Source organism: Neovison vison, chromosome 12, assembly GCF_020171115.1.
Source record: "Neovison vison isolate M4711 chromosome 12, ASM_NN_V1, whole genome shotgun sequence".
NCBI lineage: Eukaryota > Metazoa > Chordata > Mammalia > Carnivora > Mustelidae > Neogale > Neogale vison.
This window is the reverse complement of record NC_058102.1, coordinates 39,122,003-39,135,647: the sequence shown is the minus strand read 5'-3', so window position 1 is coordinate 39,135,647 and position 13,645 is coordinate 39,122,003. Positions and strand designations below refer to the sequence as shown.

At 33.7% G+C, this 13,645-nt stretch overlaps 1 protein-coding gene across 6 annotated transcripts in view; it reads right to left on the bottom strand.

Moving 5' to 3' along the window:
• Window positions 1-440: 440 nt before the first annotated feature.
• The window catches only part of PPP1R12A (protein phosphatase 1 regulatory subunit 12A), a 149,685-nt gene continuing 136,480 nt past the window's right edge, over window positions 441-13,645 (bottom strand). For 5 of the 6 annotated variants that reach the window (XM_044227561.1, XM_044227560.1, XM_044227557.1 and 2 more), the window contains 4 exons: window positions 12,843-12,947; window positions 7,888-7,935; window positions 5,175-5,225; window positions 441-2,643 (listed from right to left, as the gene is read on the bottom strand). In XM_044227561.1, the coding sequence (XP_044083496.1) occupies window positions 2,557-2,643; window positions 5,175-5,225; window positions 7,888-7,935; window positions 12,843-12,947 (291 nt within the window). In that variant the 3' untranslated portion in view covers window positions 441-2,556. Of the gene's footprint in view, window positions 2,644-5,174; window positions 5,226-5,974; window positions 6,006-7,887; window positions 7,936-12,842; window positions 12,948-13,645 lie in introns of all 6 variants that reach the window. The other variant, XM_044227559.1, reaches the window with a different exon arrangement.

Genomic DNA, 13,645 nt, shown 5'->3' with positions numbered 1-13,645 from the left:
AATAGTTTACATCTCAATGGAATATTATCTTTATATGTATTCCCAAGCCCATGTATACAGCTAAGAAAAAAAGCACGTTTAATTTAGAAACCACAAAATGTTTATGTAAATGAAATCTTGTGCTACAAATCTACTATCTTCAGACTTACTGTTATTATTTTTTACCCACTTATTATAAAAAAACTAGTTCTCAGATTCTGCATACAGACAGCTTTATGTAAAATATATAAACATTTGTCCAAATTGGTACACAGATTGCATAAATATGGCAATTAAGACTGCATTTACAGATGTGCATGTACAATGCTGTGCAAATTATCACAATATTACAATTTCAGAAATTATTCAAACTGGAATCCAAGTAAAGCAATTAGTCAAAAAATACCCATGCAGAATTTAAATATCTCAGAACAAATTTAAATGTCTTCAGTAAAAGGTCACACATTTAAAATAGTTTTATTCATTTTATTTGTATATGTCAAAATACATTTTTATTTCCAAAATAGTGGGTTTTGCAACTAGTTTCATGCAGAAACAAGGTCTGCTCAATACTACCAATAAAATCAATATAGCACAGTAGCTGTTCAGTTTTAGATACAAAGAATAAATAACCTAAATACAAAACACTAAAATATTAGAAACATGTATTTAATCATTCTTCACAGGCATCCAAACTTCACAAATATAATCCTTAGCATGCCTAACTGTTGTGCAACCAGAACATGTTGCAGTCACTCAAACTGATCAATTATCTGTATATTTTATGTCCACATAAGACCATGGAAATTCTCTATATTCAGACCCACCATTCATACAGTTCAAATATAACCAAAAATAAAATTCCCATAACTATCCTTGTACCTTTAAAAATCAAGAATCCTGAGCTTGGTAGTAAGAGCATAACCTTATATCTTCATAAAACCAATCAAGAGAAAGAGGACTTAAAATCCTGCTTACCAAAACACCCTATCCCAGCCCCAAAGTAATCTAAAATAGGCAGTAGAACACAATGACCTTTTAAAATGAAGGGGTACAAATTCACATTTAATATAGTATACAATATAATCCATAATACAATTAGCTACTATAAGCTTTATGATGTACAATTTATTCAAATGGCTGAACTGTTCAGTGGTTAAGGAGACAGTTATGTGCCAGAAAGATGTAATAGTTTTTTGCATGGTTTGATGAAAATATAAAAGCTATTTGTCCAAATAAAAGCCATCTTCACTATGTACTTGGTTCTGTTTTTTTTTTTTTTCTTCTTTTTCTTTCTTTCTTTTTTTTTTAAAAAGGCCACTGAAATGTATAAAATGGTCTGAACATGATGGTGGTATCAAAGTCAATGCCTCTTCACATGGCAAAAACAGTGCATTTAACATTAACTCATGGGTTAAGTCTGCAAATGATTTCATAGCATTACTTTGGCTAGCACAACAGTTTTAGACAGCACTCAGATAAATATAGGTATGTGAAATGTGAAGCAATTATCTTAAGCAACTTGAACTGTGGTTGAATACTATCAAATGAAAACTGGAAATAAAAGTAAAAGCACTTTACAGTAGAAAACTTTTGTAAAGATAGGGCTCCATATAATGTGCTACTTTTAAAGTCTTTATATCACATTGTTAGCAAATTTTGTTTTAACACTATTATGGAGTAGCCTACTTTGCATTAACAGACATTTGAAATAAGGAAATTCTCAAGCATGCCATGTGGTGGTCTAAAAATCAAAACAATACACTTATTTATATATACAGCATTACTCAGTACCTGCTAAAATGAATGTGAAGATTACAGAATCTAACATCTTATACTACAATAATAAAAAACAGAAACAAAGAAGTGACCAATGAAGGCAGAAAACAGGACTTAAAAGAATCTAATCTCAATTGACTTTAAAGCATTCATATAAGAAATAAATGCATATTGCACAAACAGTGAAAGCAAATGTTCCACCAAGCAGTTCAGTTTCAGGTGGAAGACAAAACAGCATGATCCTAATACATAACAATGGTATCCGAAGAATGAGTGTTCTTTTCTGTAAATGAGAAAGCTGTGAAAACATAGAAGAGTCTGCCACATGAAGAGTTAGAAGGAAAAAAATACAAACCCAAACTTAGATGTAAAGCAAAAAATTAAATATCGAAAAACTGGAAACTGTGGCACATCAAAAAATGTTGAATAACTGTCTTCTGTGAGAGCTGAAAGTTTTTGCTGACACAAAAGTATTTATGTACAACTAAGGCTTACTGGTTAAATATCTGAGGCATATCTGGCCTTGAACACTTTCCTTATATGCTGGAGTTGTAAACAAGTTTTCTCAGTCATTAAAAAAAAAATCTTCTCAGCAGCTGCATTAACATGAAACAATGGTCTTGACACAAGAAAAAAAAAAAAAACAAAACAGAAAATTAAACAAAATTCCTAGATAAGAGGGCATTTGGCAGGATATCCAAAAATGACAGTCTCCAAGGATTCTTCCCAGGCTTCCAGTGACTGTCAGTTATGGTCCACTGGGTTGCTAATATGTGCAATTCCATTATTTGCTGCTTTTTATTTGGAAAGTTTGCTTATAACTCTAATCAAGGCCCCATTTTCATCCTTTAGCCTCTGGTTGTCTGCTTTTAGGTCTGGTAACATCTGTGAGAAGAAAAATAAAAGGAAAAGTTTTACTTCAATAAAAAGATACAATGTTATTCTTAATAAATTTTACGTTTTCACCACAAGACACATGAACAAGCTTTGTCAGTTATATAAATTTCTAGTGGCTAGAACATATATGAAAGAAAAAACTTGATTTGTGAAGCTAATTAGTTTAATAAATGATGGAATTAAAAGTTTATTCTCCCAAAGTTAACAACTGGAATGTACTAAATCACTTGCTATTATGACTCACAAGCACACCATATTAGAGCAGCCAAGAAAATGAAGCCTGTTTTTGTTAGGATGGGCTCTCAAAGGGAGTTCCTCTAAGACTTCCTGTCAGCACCTAAACCAAGGCCTTTTACTTTATTTACATCAGATCTCAATCCATAGTACTTACTACTATTCCACAAGGAAACCAGCCTATTTAGCAAAGTTCTGAGGAAGTTAGACTTGTTCTAAATTATTAAAATTCCTTAAAGGATTCACCTGTAATACCAAGTTTAAGCAGGTAGTACAATGTGTGATCCAAGACAGATGCTCATTAAATTATAATAATTATTACTATTATTAGGAGAGTATAAGCCAAAGTAGTCAGTCTGTATTTGTGAAAATATCTAAGCACTGAAAAAACCACCAGTATTTGGAACAAAAAACCACATCTCCACATCCTCAAATCTTCACATCACCTATTTTCTATTTTACAGTCAAACTGAAGGACGGGGTAGAAATGTTACAAGTAAACTGGATTTTCCACTAAGAATGAATTAAATCATATGTGATCTACCAGATTTGCTAGGAAGTGGAACAGCTTATATTTTGGGCATTAAAACACACATTCCAAGGTACTTAAAATATCTTTCCAATATCTCTCCTCAGTTATCAAAATGCACTTGGTTGTAAAATTAGATAAAAGCATATAACTTCTACTTGGCAAAATTACGTTAAGCAAAATTTTTTATGAAGAGTTTAAATTTATGTGGAACCAATCAATTCTTGTGTTCACAATATATGGGTATAAAATACATTAAGTTTATGTATTAGGATACCTCTGTAATAAAGAACTGAGTGAATATTAACTAAAGTGGTTCTGACTGAAAATGGTATTATTTTGAAAAATAGGTAAAGCATACTTAATCTTCAGCTTCAATGTATTAATTATATGTCAAATGTTATACTGCTTATGTTCCATTTTCTTTCTAATAAAGAATTTAAAAATTATATTTAAATATTTAATCCCTAAAATATCTGTAGAGCCAAAAAAGTGCACAAGCCTTGCAAAAGTGCAGACAAGTCTTTAAATCCCTAAATCATTTCCTAAATTTATTGTAGTTTATCGGTTGGAATATATAATTAGTGACACTTTCTAACATTCTGAGAAGCCATGCATAATTAACAGTTATATGATAAGCTTCAGACACAATGGCATTAATTTGTAAAAGTGAGCTTAAGACACGCTTACTAATACAAAAACACCTGCCTGGCTCTACCAAGAAGAAATGATGAAACTATAAATTATAGGTTCACAGACTGCAGATGCCTACAGAACCCTGAGCGCTTGGCTACCACTCTTGTCAAGGCCCTATTCTCAGTCAGCAGTCGCTCATTTAACTCTCTCAGAGTCTGAATTTGCTTTATTTGATGCAGGTTCTGCAGGAATTAGAACATAAGAAATAGAAAATAAAAAGATAAGAAAATGGAAAAGAGTACAATAAAAACACAAAGAATCACAGATACTGAACATAAGAAGAAAAAAATTAAGAGTCTTGACTGTAAGGATATTCATTCCATGAGATTTGCAAAGGTAAATAGTGTAGTCCTAAAATCCCACAGCAAACAAAATACATAAAAATTTCCAAAAACTTTGTCTCTAAAACCATTCAATGATAATGTTTTAATAAGGAACCAAATCAGTAATACAATGATTAAATCTTTAAATTCTAATTCTATGGTCACATTTTCCTATGTATCAGTTTATTAATTCATAATGTGATAAAGATATATTATGCAAGATAATACAATAAAAGGCAATCAATTAACTATGTTATTTTTTCACCTGAAAAGAGGGTTCCTTCCAACATTCAAAACAAACAGCTACTTCCACAGGTAATTCACAGTTCAATAAAACATAGCTCTGCTCATCCACTACTGTAATGTCCTTTATTTTCAAAGAAAAATATTTTTGATTGATAACCCCTCCACTATTTGCTCTCCAAGAAACAGAGTATGTGAAATGTGAAGAATTAATAATAAATCCCGAATCTTATAGTCATTACTGTCTAACTTCTTCTATACTAAACATCAAAAGAGCCATAAAACTGATTGCAAAATGATCTGAATTATAAATGTTCTCCTAGCTCACATAAAACCTGAATTTAGGAAGAAGAGAAGCACAAGATACCAATAATTCACAAATAACAGTATCAGTACTGAGAACAATTAATGGAAACATAGTATCTATAAGCCTACTTAACACCTGAGCTGATAAACAGCACCATCTCTTGTAAGTAGTAGCACGGTTTACTTACTTTGAGCTCTTCTTCCATTTCAGATATTCTTCTTTCTAGAGCTCTTCGTTCCTAGATCAATTTAAGGTACCAATATTAATCATGTAGTTATTATATTCTTAATTTTCTTCTAAATTGTGAAAAAGTGGCACTGTATAGAGTCAAAAAATCAAATCAGGAGCAGTGTGGAAAAAGATGTGATGCCAGTGATGTGTAAAGAGCTTTCCAAATTTTGAGAGAAGTAAATACGAAGATTATTATTTTTATTAACTTCTGATCTCTTTCTTCAAAGCTTTGACTTTCTAGTAAGATGCTACATAACATGTTCAATATATATATATTTTTTAGTTTACATTAAAACTTAGGAATAAACCAATATTCAAGAATATTGAATTCAATATTCAAGATCACATAGAACAGGAAAAAAAAACACACATAGATGCAATTATTCTAGTGACAGAAGCAGAAACGCAAGCAGCAAACATGCCTAAAATATGTGTAGTTTAAAATTTCAGAAGGATCTAAGAGAAGGTTCATCTCCTCCACCTACAATGTTTCCTAGCCATTATTTATCCAATTGACTTTATAGCTCTGTATCTGGGTCGATACTGTGTGCAGCATTAACGCAGTGAATCTGAAGAAGAAGCACCTGCAGCACTTATTGTAAAGTACCTCCTTTCAAAGAGTGACAGGCAAAGGCAACATACATTACTGCAGTGTATGGTTTTACTCTCCCCTAAATAATAAGCATTCTAGGGTGTTACGCAAAAAGCAAGCAGCGGTAATTAATGTGCTACAAAACTTTGGTTGTTAGGTCATACCGCCCAGAAGATACTGACTCTTGCCGGTCACCTTTCAGATACAAACCATTTAAATTTAGTTTAATCACTATAAATTTCCAAGACATTCTTTCCCAGATTAATAATTAATGTTGATATTTAGTAAAGCAGTACATTTACTGTAAATGTTAATGTTTTTAGATTATGTAATGTAAAAAGTAGATGGAATCCTACTCATAGTCTTTTAAGTACATGTTATTCTAGTAATAGCTGGCTTAAACACTATTATATAGAGAAAAATGTTATCTTCTATGAAAAAAGAACTTTCTCCTAGTTAATAATACAGCCATGACTATTCATAAAAACCACTGCACTTCCCAAAACAGTAGGATATACACCATCATATTTGATTCTCATAACTTGGTGAAATCTTATAAATAGTGTATTTCCTTCTGTCTCATCATCCTCTATATTATTAGGCACCTTCAAGATTTTAACTATTCTGGTAAAGCAAGACAGGAACACTATACCAAAATGTCTTGCCGCCAAATCGGCAGCTATAAAGTTGTAGGCAATTTCTTCTGTTTTGACAAACTTACTAACATAAAAAAATGGTTAAGAGAAAATACAGGTGAAGTGCTTAGCCTGGTACTTGCCTGGAACATTAGGGTGCTGAATAAATGTGATTAGCAGTTATTATTAATACTATGATTACTAATGTCTGTTAAGTTGAAAGTAAACTACTACTTTGTAATTTATTTGCATTTGACAGGCAGACAAAGGTCAGGTGAGACCGTCGGAGTATCAATATGTATACCATGTGTGCACAAGCCTAGATAAAAAAGGACAGATAGGGGCGCCTATCTGCCTTCAGCTCAGGTCATGGTCTCAGGGTCCTGGGATCGAGCCCCACATTGGGCTCTCTGCTCAGCAGGGAGCTTACTTCCTCCCTCTCTCTCTGCCTGCCTCTCTGCCTACTTGTGATCTCTCTCAGTCCAAAAAAAAAAAAAAAAAAAAAGGACAGACATCATTTCTCTCTTTATTTTTTGCTCAGAAGGTAAATTGGCTATTTTTATAACAGAATGGAGGAAGATGTTTTATCAACTGCTCCTGATTATTTATTCTTTGTCCTAGCTACCCAAGATGTACTTTTCTGTCCAGCTGAAACTCTGTAGGTCTAGCCCTAGTCACTTGGACTAATAGATACTCTTTTCCTTTAATTTTTTTTTTCTCTTTAACTTTTGATCATTTATACATTATCAACTGCTCAGACTAAACTGGTAGAGTTCTTCCTATGGTCACTGCCAGACCTCTGAGTAGTAACTATAATAAATTGAGAAATACAGGTAAATATATCATTGTCAAATAAAAAATTACAGAAAGACATAAAAAAGGGCAAAAGGCTTTTCTAGTAATTAACTTTTTGTTTAAAATATGCTATTTAAGTTAAGTATTTAAATTCAAAATTAAATAAAGTATCATTAACCTTAAAATAAATTTGAGAATTTGATGTCCTTAGAATCTTTACAAACTTTAAGAATGGATTTAAATTTTCCAAAGAATTAAACTAAATGTATGCATGATCAAAATGTTTTTATACCACCACAGAAAAACAGAGAGAGATAAATGGCATTTCAAAAACATCAGATTCACTATCACAATGTCTACATTTCCAGAATCAAGGCAAAGATCATTTTTTTAATCTGTTAAAAGAATAACATGGTAAATTAAGTCTTAATACTTAGAGAGGTAAGGTAATTTCACACCTAGAGAGATCTCACAGAACTGTATAAAGAAGATAAACCAGAAAACATTCCCAATTAAATTAGTATTAATCTATACTAACAAAAACTACCATTCACAAAAATAAAACTAAAAGAAAACAAAAAGCCCTACTATTGCTTATGTAAAACAATAAAGGGGTAAAATGACTATTCAATAAAATGGATACTTACCCTTTTTTCCATTTCTAATAGTGACCTATCAGCAAACCTTTCTTGTCTCTGTAACAAAGTAAGAAATATAAAAGGGATATAAGTGCAATAAAGGACGGGTGGGTGAAGCTGGAGGAGGCCCACAGTGTCTCCTCTAGTGGTATTCAAATACATCACAACATTCAGGTAAAGAAAAGAGAAAATAATTTTGTGTTGAAACAAGAAAGAGTTAAAGGAATGCTCAGAAATAGAATGGTCTCCACAGCTCTCATGGTCTACCCGTGACTTTTCCTCAGGTCTGTGCATAGTATAGTAGCAGCTAAGGATGGATGAGTACCGTGGAACAAAATAAAAAACATCCTAGAGTTTCCTCTCCGACGCTCAAGGTCTCTCTTGCACATCACTAGGAGGAGTGGCTAATCTGAATGGTCAGATTCTAGGACCTTGACTGAAAGGTACCCGGGACTGGGATAAGTGAGCATCCAAGGAGCCAAGCCAGTGAACTGGCCTAAATTCTGTTGTCTATCACAGCTTCATATTCCTCCCTCTCTATCTAGAGTTTTCTTTTCCTAACATCCATCCTCCAAAATTGGAAAGAAAGTTTACACCCCCTGTCACTTATAAGAAATCCTAGCTATAAAGCCAAGTTTCTTCTTCTGGTGAGTTTAGGGCTCTCATTTTTCCTTTCCTGTACTATGCTATCAACTCAAAGTTGACAAAATCCCGAGATTTGGGAGACAGAAAAGGACTCTTGGAATTTTAAACCACATGTGAAAGCACTACCTGAAGGATCTGCATGTGGATTCTGAGTGAAGGGCCAGTTAAAAAGAAGTGGTATCCTAGGGGTACCTGGGTGGCTCAGGTGGTTAAAATGCCTGACTCTGGCTCAGGTCATGATCTCAGGGTTCTGGGATCAAGCCCCATATTGGGCTCGTTGCTCAGCAGGGAGTCTGCTTTTCTCCCTGCTCTTCCTCCCACTTATACTCTCTCTCAAATAAATAAATAAAATCTTTTTTTTTTTTTTTAAGATTTTATTTATTTATTTGACAGAGAGAGAGATCACAAGTAGGCAGAGAGAGAGGGGGAAGCAGGCTCCCTGCTGAGCAGAGAGCCCGATGTGGGGCTCGATCCCAGGATGTCCAGGCTGAAGGCAAAGGCTTAATCCACTGAGCCACCCAGGTGCCCCAATAAATAAAATCTTAAAAACAAAAACAAAAAACAAGTGGTATCCTAGTTCTTTTAGATTTTCTCTCTCTTTTTTTAAGGTTTTATTTATTTATTTGACAGAGATCACAAGTAGGCAGAGAGGCAGGCGGAGAGAGAGGAAGGGAAGCAGGCTCCCTGCTGAGCAGAGAACCCAATTCGGGGCTCGATCTCAGGACCCCGGGATCATGACCTGAGCTGAAGGCAGAGGCTTTAACCCACTGAGCCACCCAGGCGCCCCGGTATCCTAGTTCTTACACCGACTTCTATACATATATCCCCCTTGGGATGCCTGGTCAGTTTCCTATAAAAACCATCAAACGATTCATTTCCCAAAAGTGAATTTGCTGAATTTTACCAATTGACAACTTTAACAAAATGCTTTTTTGTGACTATTAATCACAAAATCTACTTAAAAATATATTTATTTCATCATTAATTTAAATATATATTTTTTCTTTTTAAATTTTAAGTAATCTCTACACCCAACCTGGGGCTCGAACCTATAACCCCAAGAACAACAGTTGTGCTCTACTGACTGAGCCAGTCAAGCATCCTAAAGGTTTACGTAATTTTCTATTCTGTCAACCATCTGAGCATTCATACTTTAGTCTGACCAAGGTCAGTTAACAAGTTACTTTTTAATCTTTTCATAACTTCTTTTTTATGGTTATGATATATAAAATTTAAAGATCTAATCATGGCCAGGGGTCCTTCCTTTTCTCTGTTGTTTTAAATTGTTTTATGCTTTTGTGCTTACTCTTTCTGGAAAAATAAAAATCAATGTATTTTAATTACTTGTTAGAAATCAAATTCAGAATTTCAAGTATGATGAGACTTTTCAGCTAATTCTGATTTCTTTTTGATGTTTTCAAATTTATATTTATATTTAACTGCCAAAAATATAAAACAAAGGCTAATATACCCCTTGATGTTCTGCAAATGAATCCTAAAAATGCTTTAAAGACTGAAAAATGCAGGGGTGTCTGGATAGCTCCATCACAACAGCATGGACCTCTTGATCTCAGGACTGTGAGTTTGAGCCCCATGCTAGGTGCAGAAATTACTTGGGAAAAAAAAAAAAAAGACTGAATAATTTTAAAATGACATTCAAAAGCACCCAGAAGAATTAAAAAATAGCTCAAACACTGCCATTACACGTAAGTCAATAAAATTTTAGATGGGAAATTAGCATTTTTTGAGGATTTTTTTTCTTCATATAGGAACATTTTAGCTATGATTCACCTGATAATTTCTTAGGTTAAAAAATCAGCTTTAGTTAGTATTTCTGGTTAATAATTCTAGTTAAAGCTGTTAAAATAATAATTAGTGAATCTAGTGAATTGATATTTTGACAAAATATTATTCATTAAACTGGCTCCCGGTAAACAGTCTATTTCCCTCCGCTGGAGACTACAGGAAGGAGGGTGGCTGGATGAAGGAGGATTCAAGGATTTTAGAGTCCCTTGGCCAAGTATTACCAAACACACTATTAATAAGATGATAATTCCCTTGGGAAAAACTCCATGCAACTGTCAAACTGCTACCATTATGTATAACCATGAACAGTTATGGAAGTAATGCCCCCCCAAAAATATAAAAATCAGGTGGCATGGGACGCCTGGGTGGCTCAGAGGGTTAAGCCTCTGCCTTTGTCTCAGGTCATGATCTCAGGGTCCTGGGATCGAGTCCCGCATCAGGCTCTCTGCTTAGCGGGGAACCTGCTTCCCCCTCTCTCTCTGCCTGCCTCTCTGCCTGCTTGTGATCTCTGTCAAATAAATAAATAAAGTCTTAAAAAAAAAAAAATCAGGTGGCATGATTTATAGACTTAGATGCTCAGGATAAATACTTGAAAACTGAACAAAAAGTTTAACGTTTATCAGTTTTGCTTTTACATGTACCCTTAAATTTTAAAAACACAGTTTTAAAATTTTACATAGTTTTTCCAACTAAGATATTAACTCTGAATATTTACCGATATTTTATACTCTGAATTACCCCTTCCATCATTCATTCAGTATACTGGGTATGGTACTCAGAATGTTTGCTAAGCCCATTAATAGTAATCTGTTTTTCTGGCCAAAATCCATAGGATCAGAAATTGGTACATGACCCAAAGGCAATTTGCTCTAGGTTGTCCAGTATCCTATTAAATGGTCACTAACAGGACAGCTCCATGCTGATAATAACTGGCTAATTCTTTCAGATCCCCTCAGTTGTAGACTTTGAGAGAGACATCTAGGAAGAATTAAATGACAACAGGGTAGGGAGAAGAGCAGAGAAATGGAGAAGGTAGTAAGCAGTAAAAGCACAGATTAGCTGACTCACCGTATTGACAGGACACAGCAGTATGAAGCAGTGGACATTTTTTTTTTTTTTTTAAAGCAGTGGACATTTTTATTTAGAAAACATTATGATCAGATCTCTGGAGCTAGAACTATTTTCAGAAAACTTGTTATTGTATTTTTGTGTGAGGAGGCTCACGAAGCTACTAATGCAACCCAAAGAATGATGATTTTCCAGTTTACCAGGAAGTCTAAGTTACCCCAGCAAGTTGTAACTTGAATGACATTCCAAGTTCTTATGACACCTCACCATGAAACATGTTCTCGTTCTGACTTAATTCTCTGTGTATCTTTATAGTAAACTCGCATCAACTGATGGAATCTGTAGAGCCTTCTTAACTTCTTAAGGTTAGCTTAACTCCTGGAATTTCAGCAAAGGCTCCATTGTGCATAAACAACTGCTTTACAATGCAATAGCTGTTAACAACAATAAAAAGGGGGACCTGGTAACCAGTGTAAGTTCAACATAGAGAGTTAAAAAATTATAAAAAAGATGAACGTAAAAGAATGCCTGAAGACTGTATACAGTCTCATTTATAGAACCAAAGATGTCATTTCTAGATGAGTGATTTAAAACTGGATTCCAAAAGCTGAACTGCAGAAGTATGTTTATACTACAAAGTCTCATGTTAAAATTAAACAAGTTTGTTTTCTTAAAAATTACAGGACTGCTTCGTGCCTTTTAACTCATGAATAGCAACCTCTAAAATCTCTAAGATGTAGTATAGTATTTCCCATGAAATAGTTGGGTCACAAAACTACTTCTTTGAAGGGAGACAGGTGGAGAATGAGGAAGGAATGTGCCTACTACTATCTCCTACGATTACTGTCTCCCACATTCCATGGAAAAAGCTTGGGAAAAAATTCCTAGATCATACATAGCCTAGATCATATGTGTATGGTTGTGAATTTTGCTTGGCTATCTCAATTTTCTTGTCTAAAATGGTCTCCTGTAGGCTGCTGCAAAGAAGGTAAGTAAAAAGAATTAATGACAAACTATTTTCTTCCAGCATTAGTATATCAAATTAATTTGGGGAACAAACAGGAAATATTTATAATGAATAAAAATGATTATAAATTTTTTTAATGGCTTTAAGAAGATTCTGCATAGATACTTTTAATACCTCGCTACATTTGGTATGCTAGAAATAAGCATTTAAGCCCTTTATGTATCACAACATAGGTATTTTTGGCTTAAAAATATTTTAACTTTCCATTACAAGGTTTTATTTCTGTATTTTTAATTTATTCTAGAAAGAAGTGAAGTTATCAGAAATCTGTTATTATTTTGATTCCTTATTAATAAGGTATTATCAGTAACCAAACTCATGTTTTAAAGAAACACTTGAGAATATTTCAATCTAATTTTTTAAACAGAATAAATCAAAACCATTTTCTTCAGGGTAACATAGAGAAAAAGGTACAAACCTGGGTAGCCTTTTCCAATTGTAATTTAAGATCGGTCAGTTCCATATTTGTATCATGTAGCTGTGCTTTCAGCTTTTCATTTTCAGCTAGAATTTGTTCATAAAGCTACAAAAATTAGGGCAGAACAACAAATTATTTTTCTGTTCTCTTAATATTTTAAGATTTCCCACTGATTACTTTGCAGTATTAAAACAAAGAATGTAACACATGAGCCATTAAAGGATACATTCAAAATATTTTAATGCTTTATGGTTGCAAGGTAAAAAATTTTGGTTATGTATGTATTTGCCTCATGCACACTCATTAACACACTAGTTCCAGTATTTAAGACTTCACTGACAAATCTAGCTTTTCTCTTTCCATTAAACAAAATTCAGTTATATGATAAAGAGGGACCACATACTGCAGAGCAACTTTAGTTAGAGCTGAGGAGACACTGTGATCTTCATCTGGGGCCCATGAGCTTTTCTGCCTATCATTCTCTCTTGAATTCCTGACCCTGACATGGAACATCAGTTGTATTGATCATTGTAACTGTACTGCTTTTACTAATATTTTAAGGAAAGTGAAATACTTCTTGAATACTTTCTTAACATTTGACTCGACTACTTCTTTTGCCCCCATCTCTACTACTACTAGTATAGATGGTTAAAATCATCTCTTAATACTAGAATTATTTTTCTGACCTCCCTCTAATTTGTCCTATATGTAGCAAGTTAAGAGTTAACTTTTTAAAATAATCTCAACTTCATATGCCAACCATTCCATTAACCCTGACGTTAGAAACCCCTGAATAGCTTCCC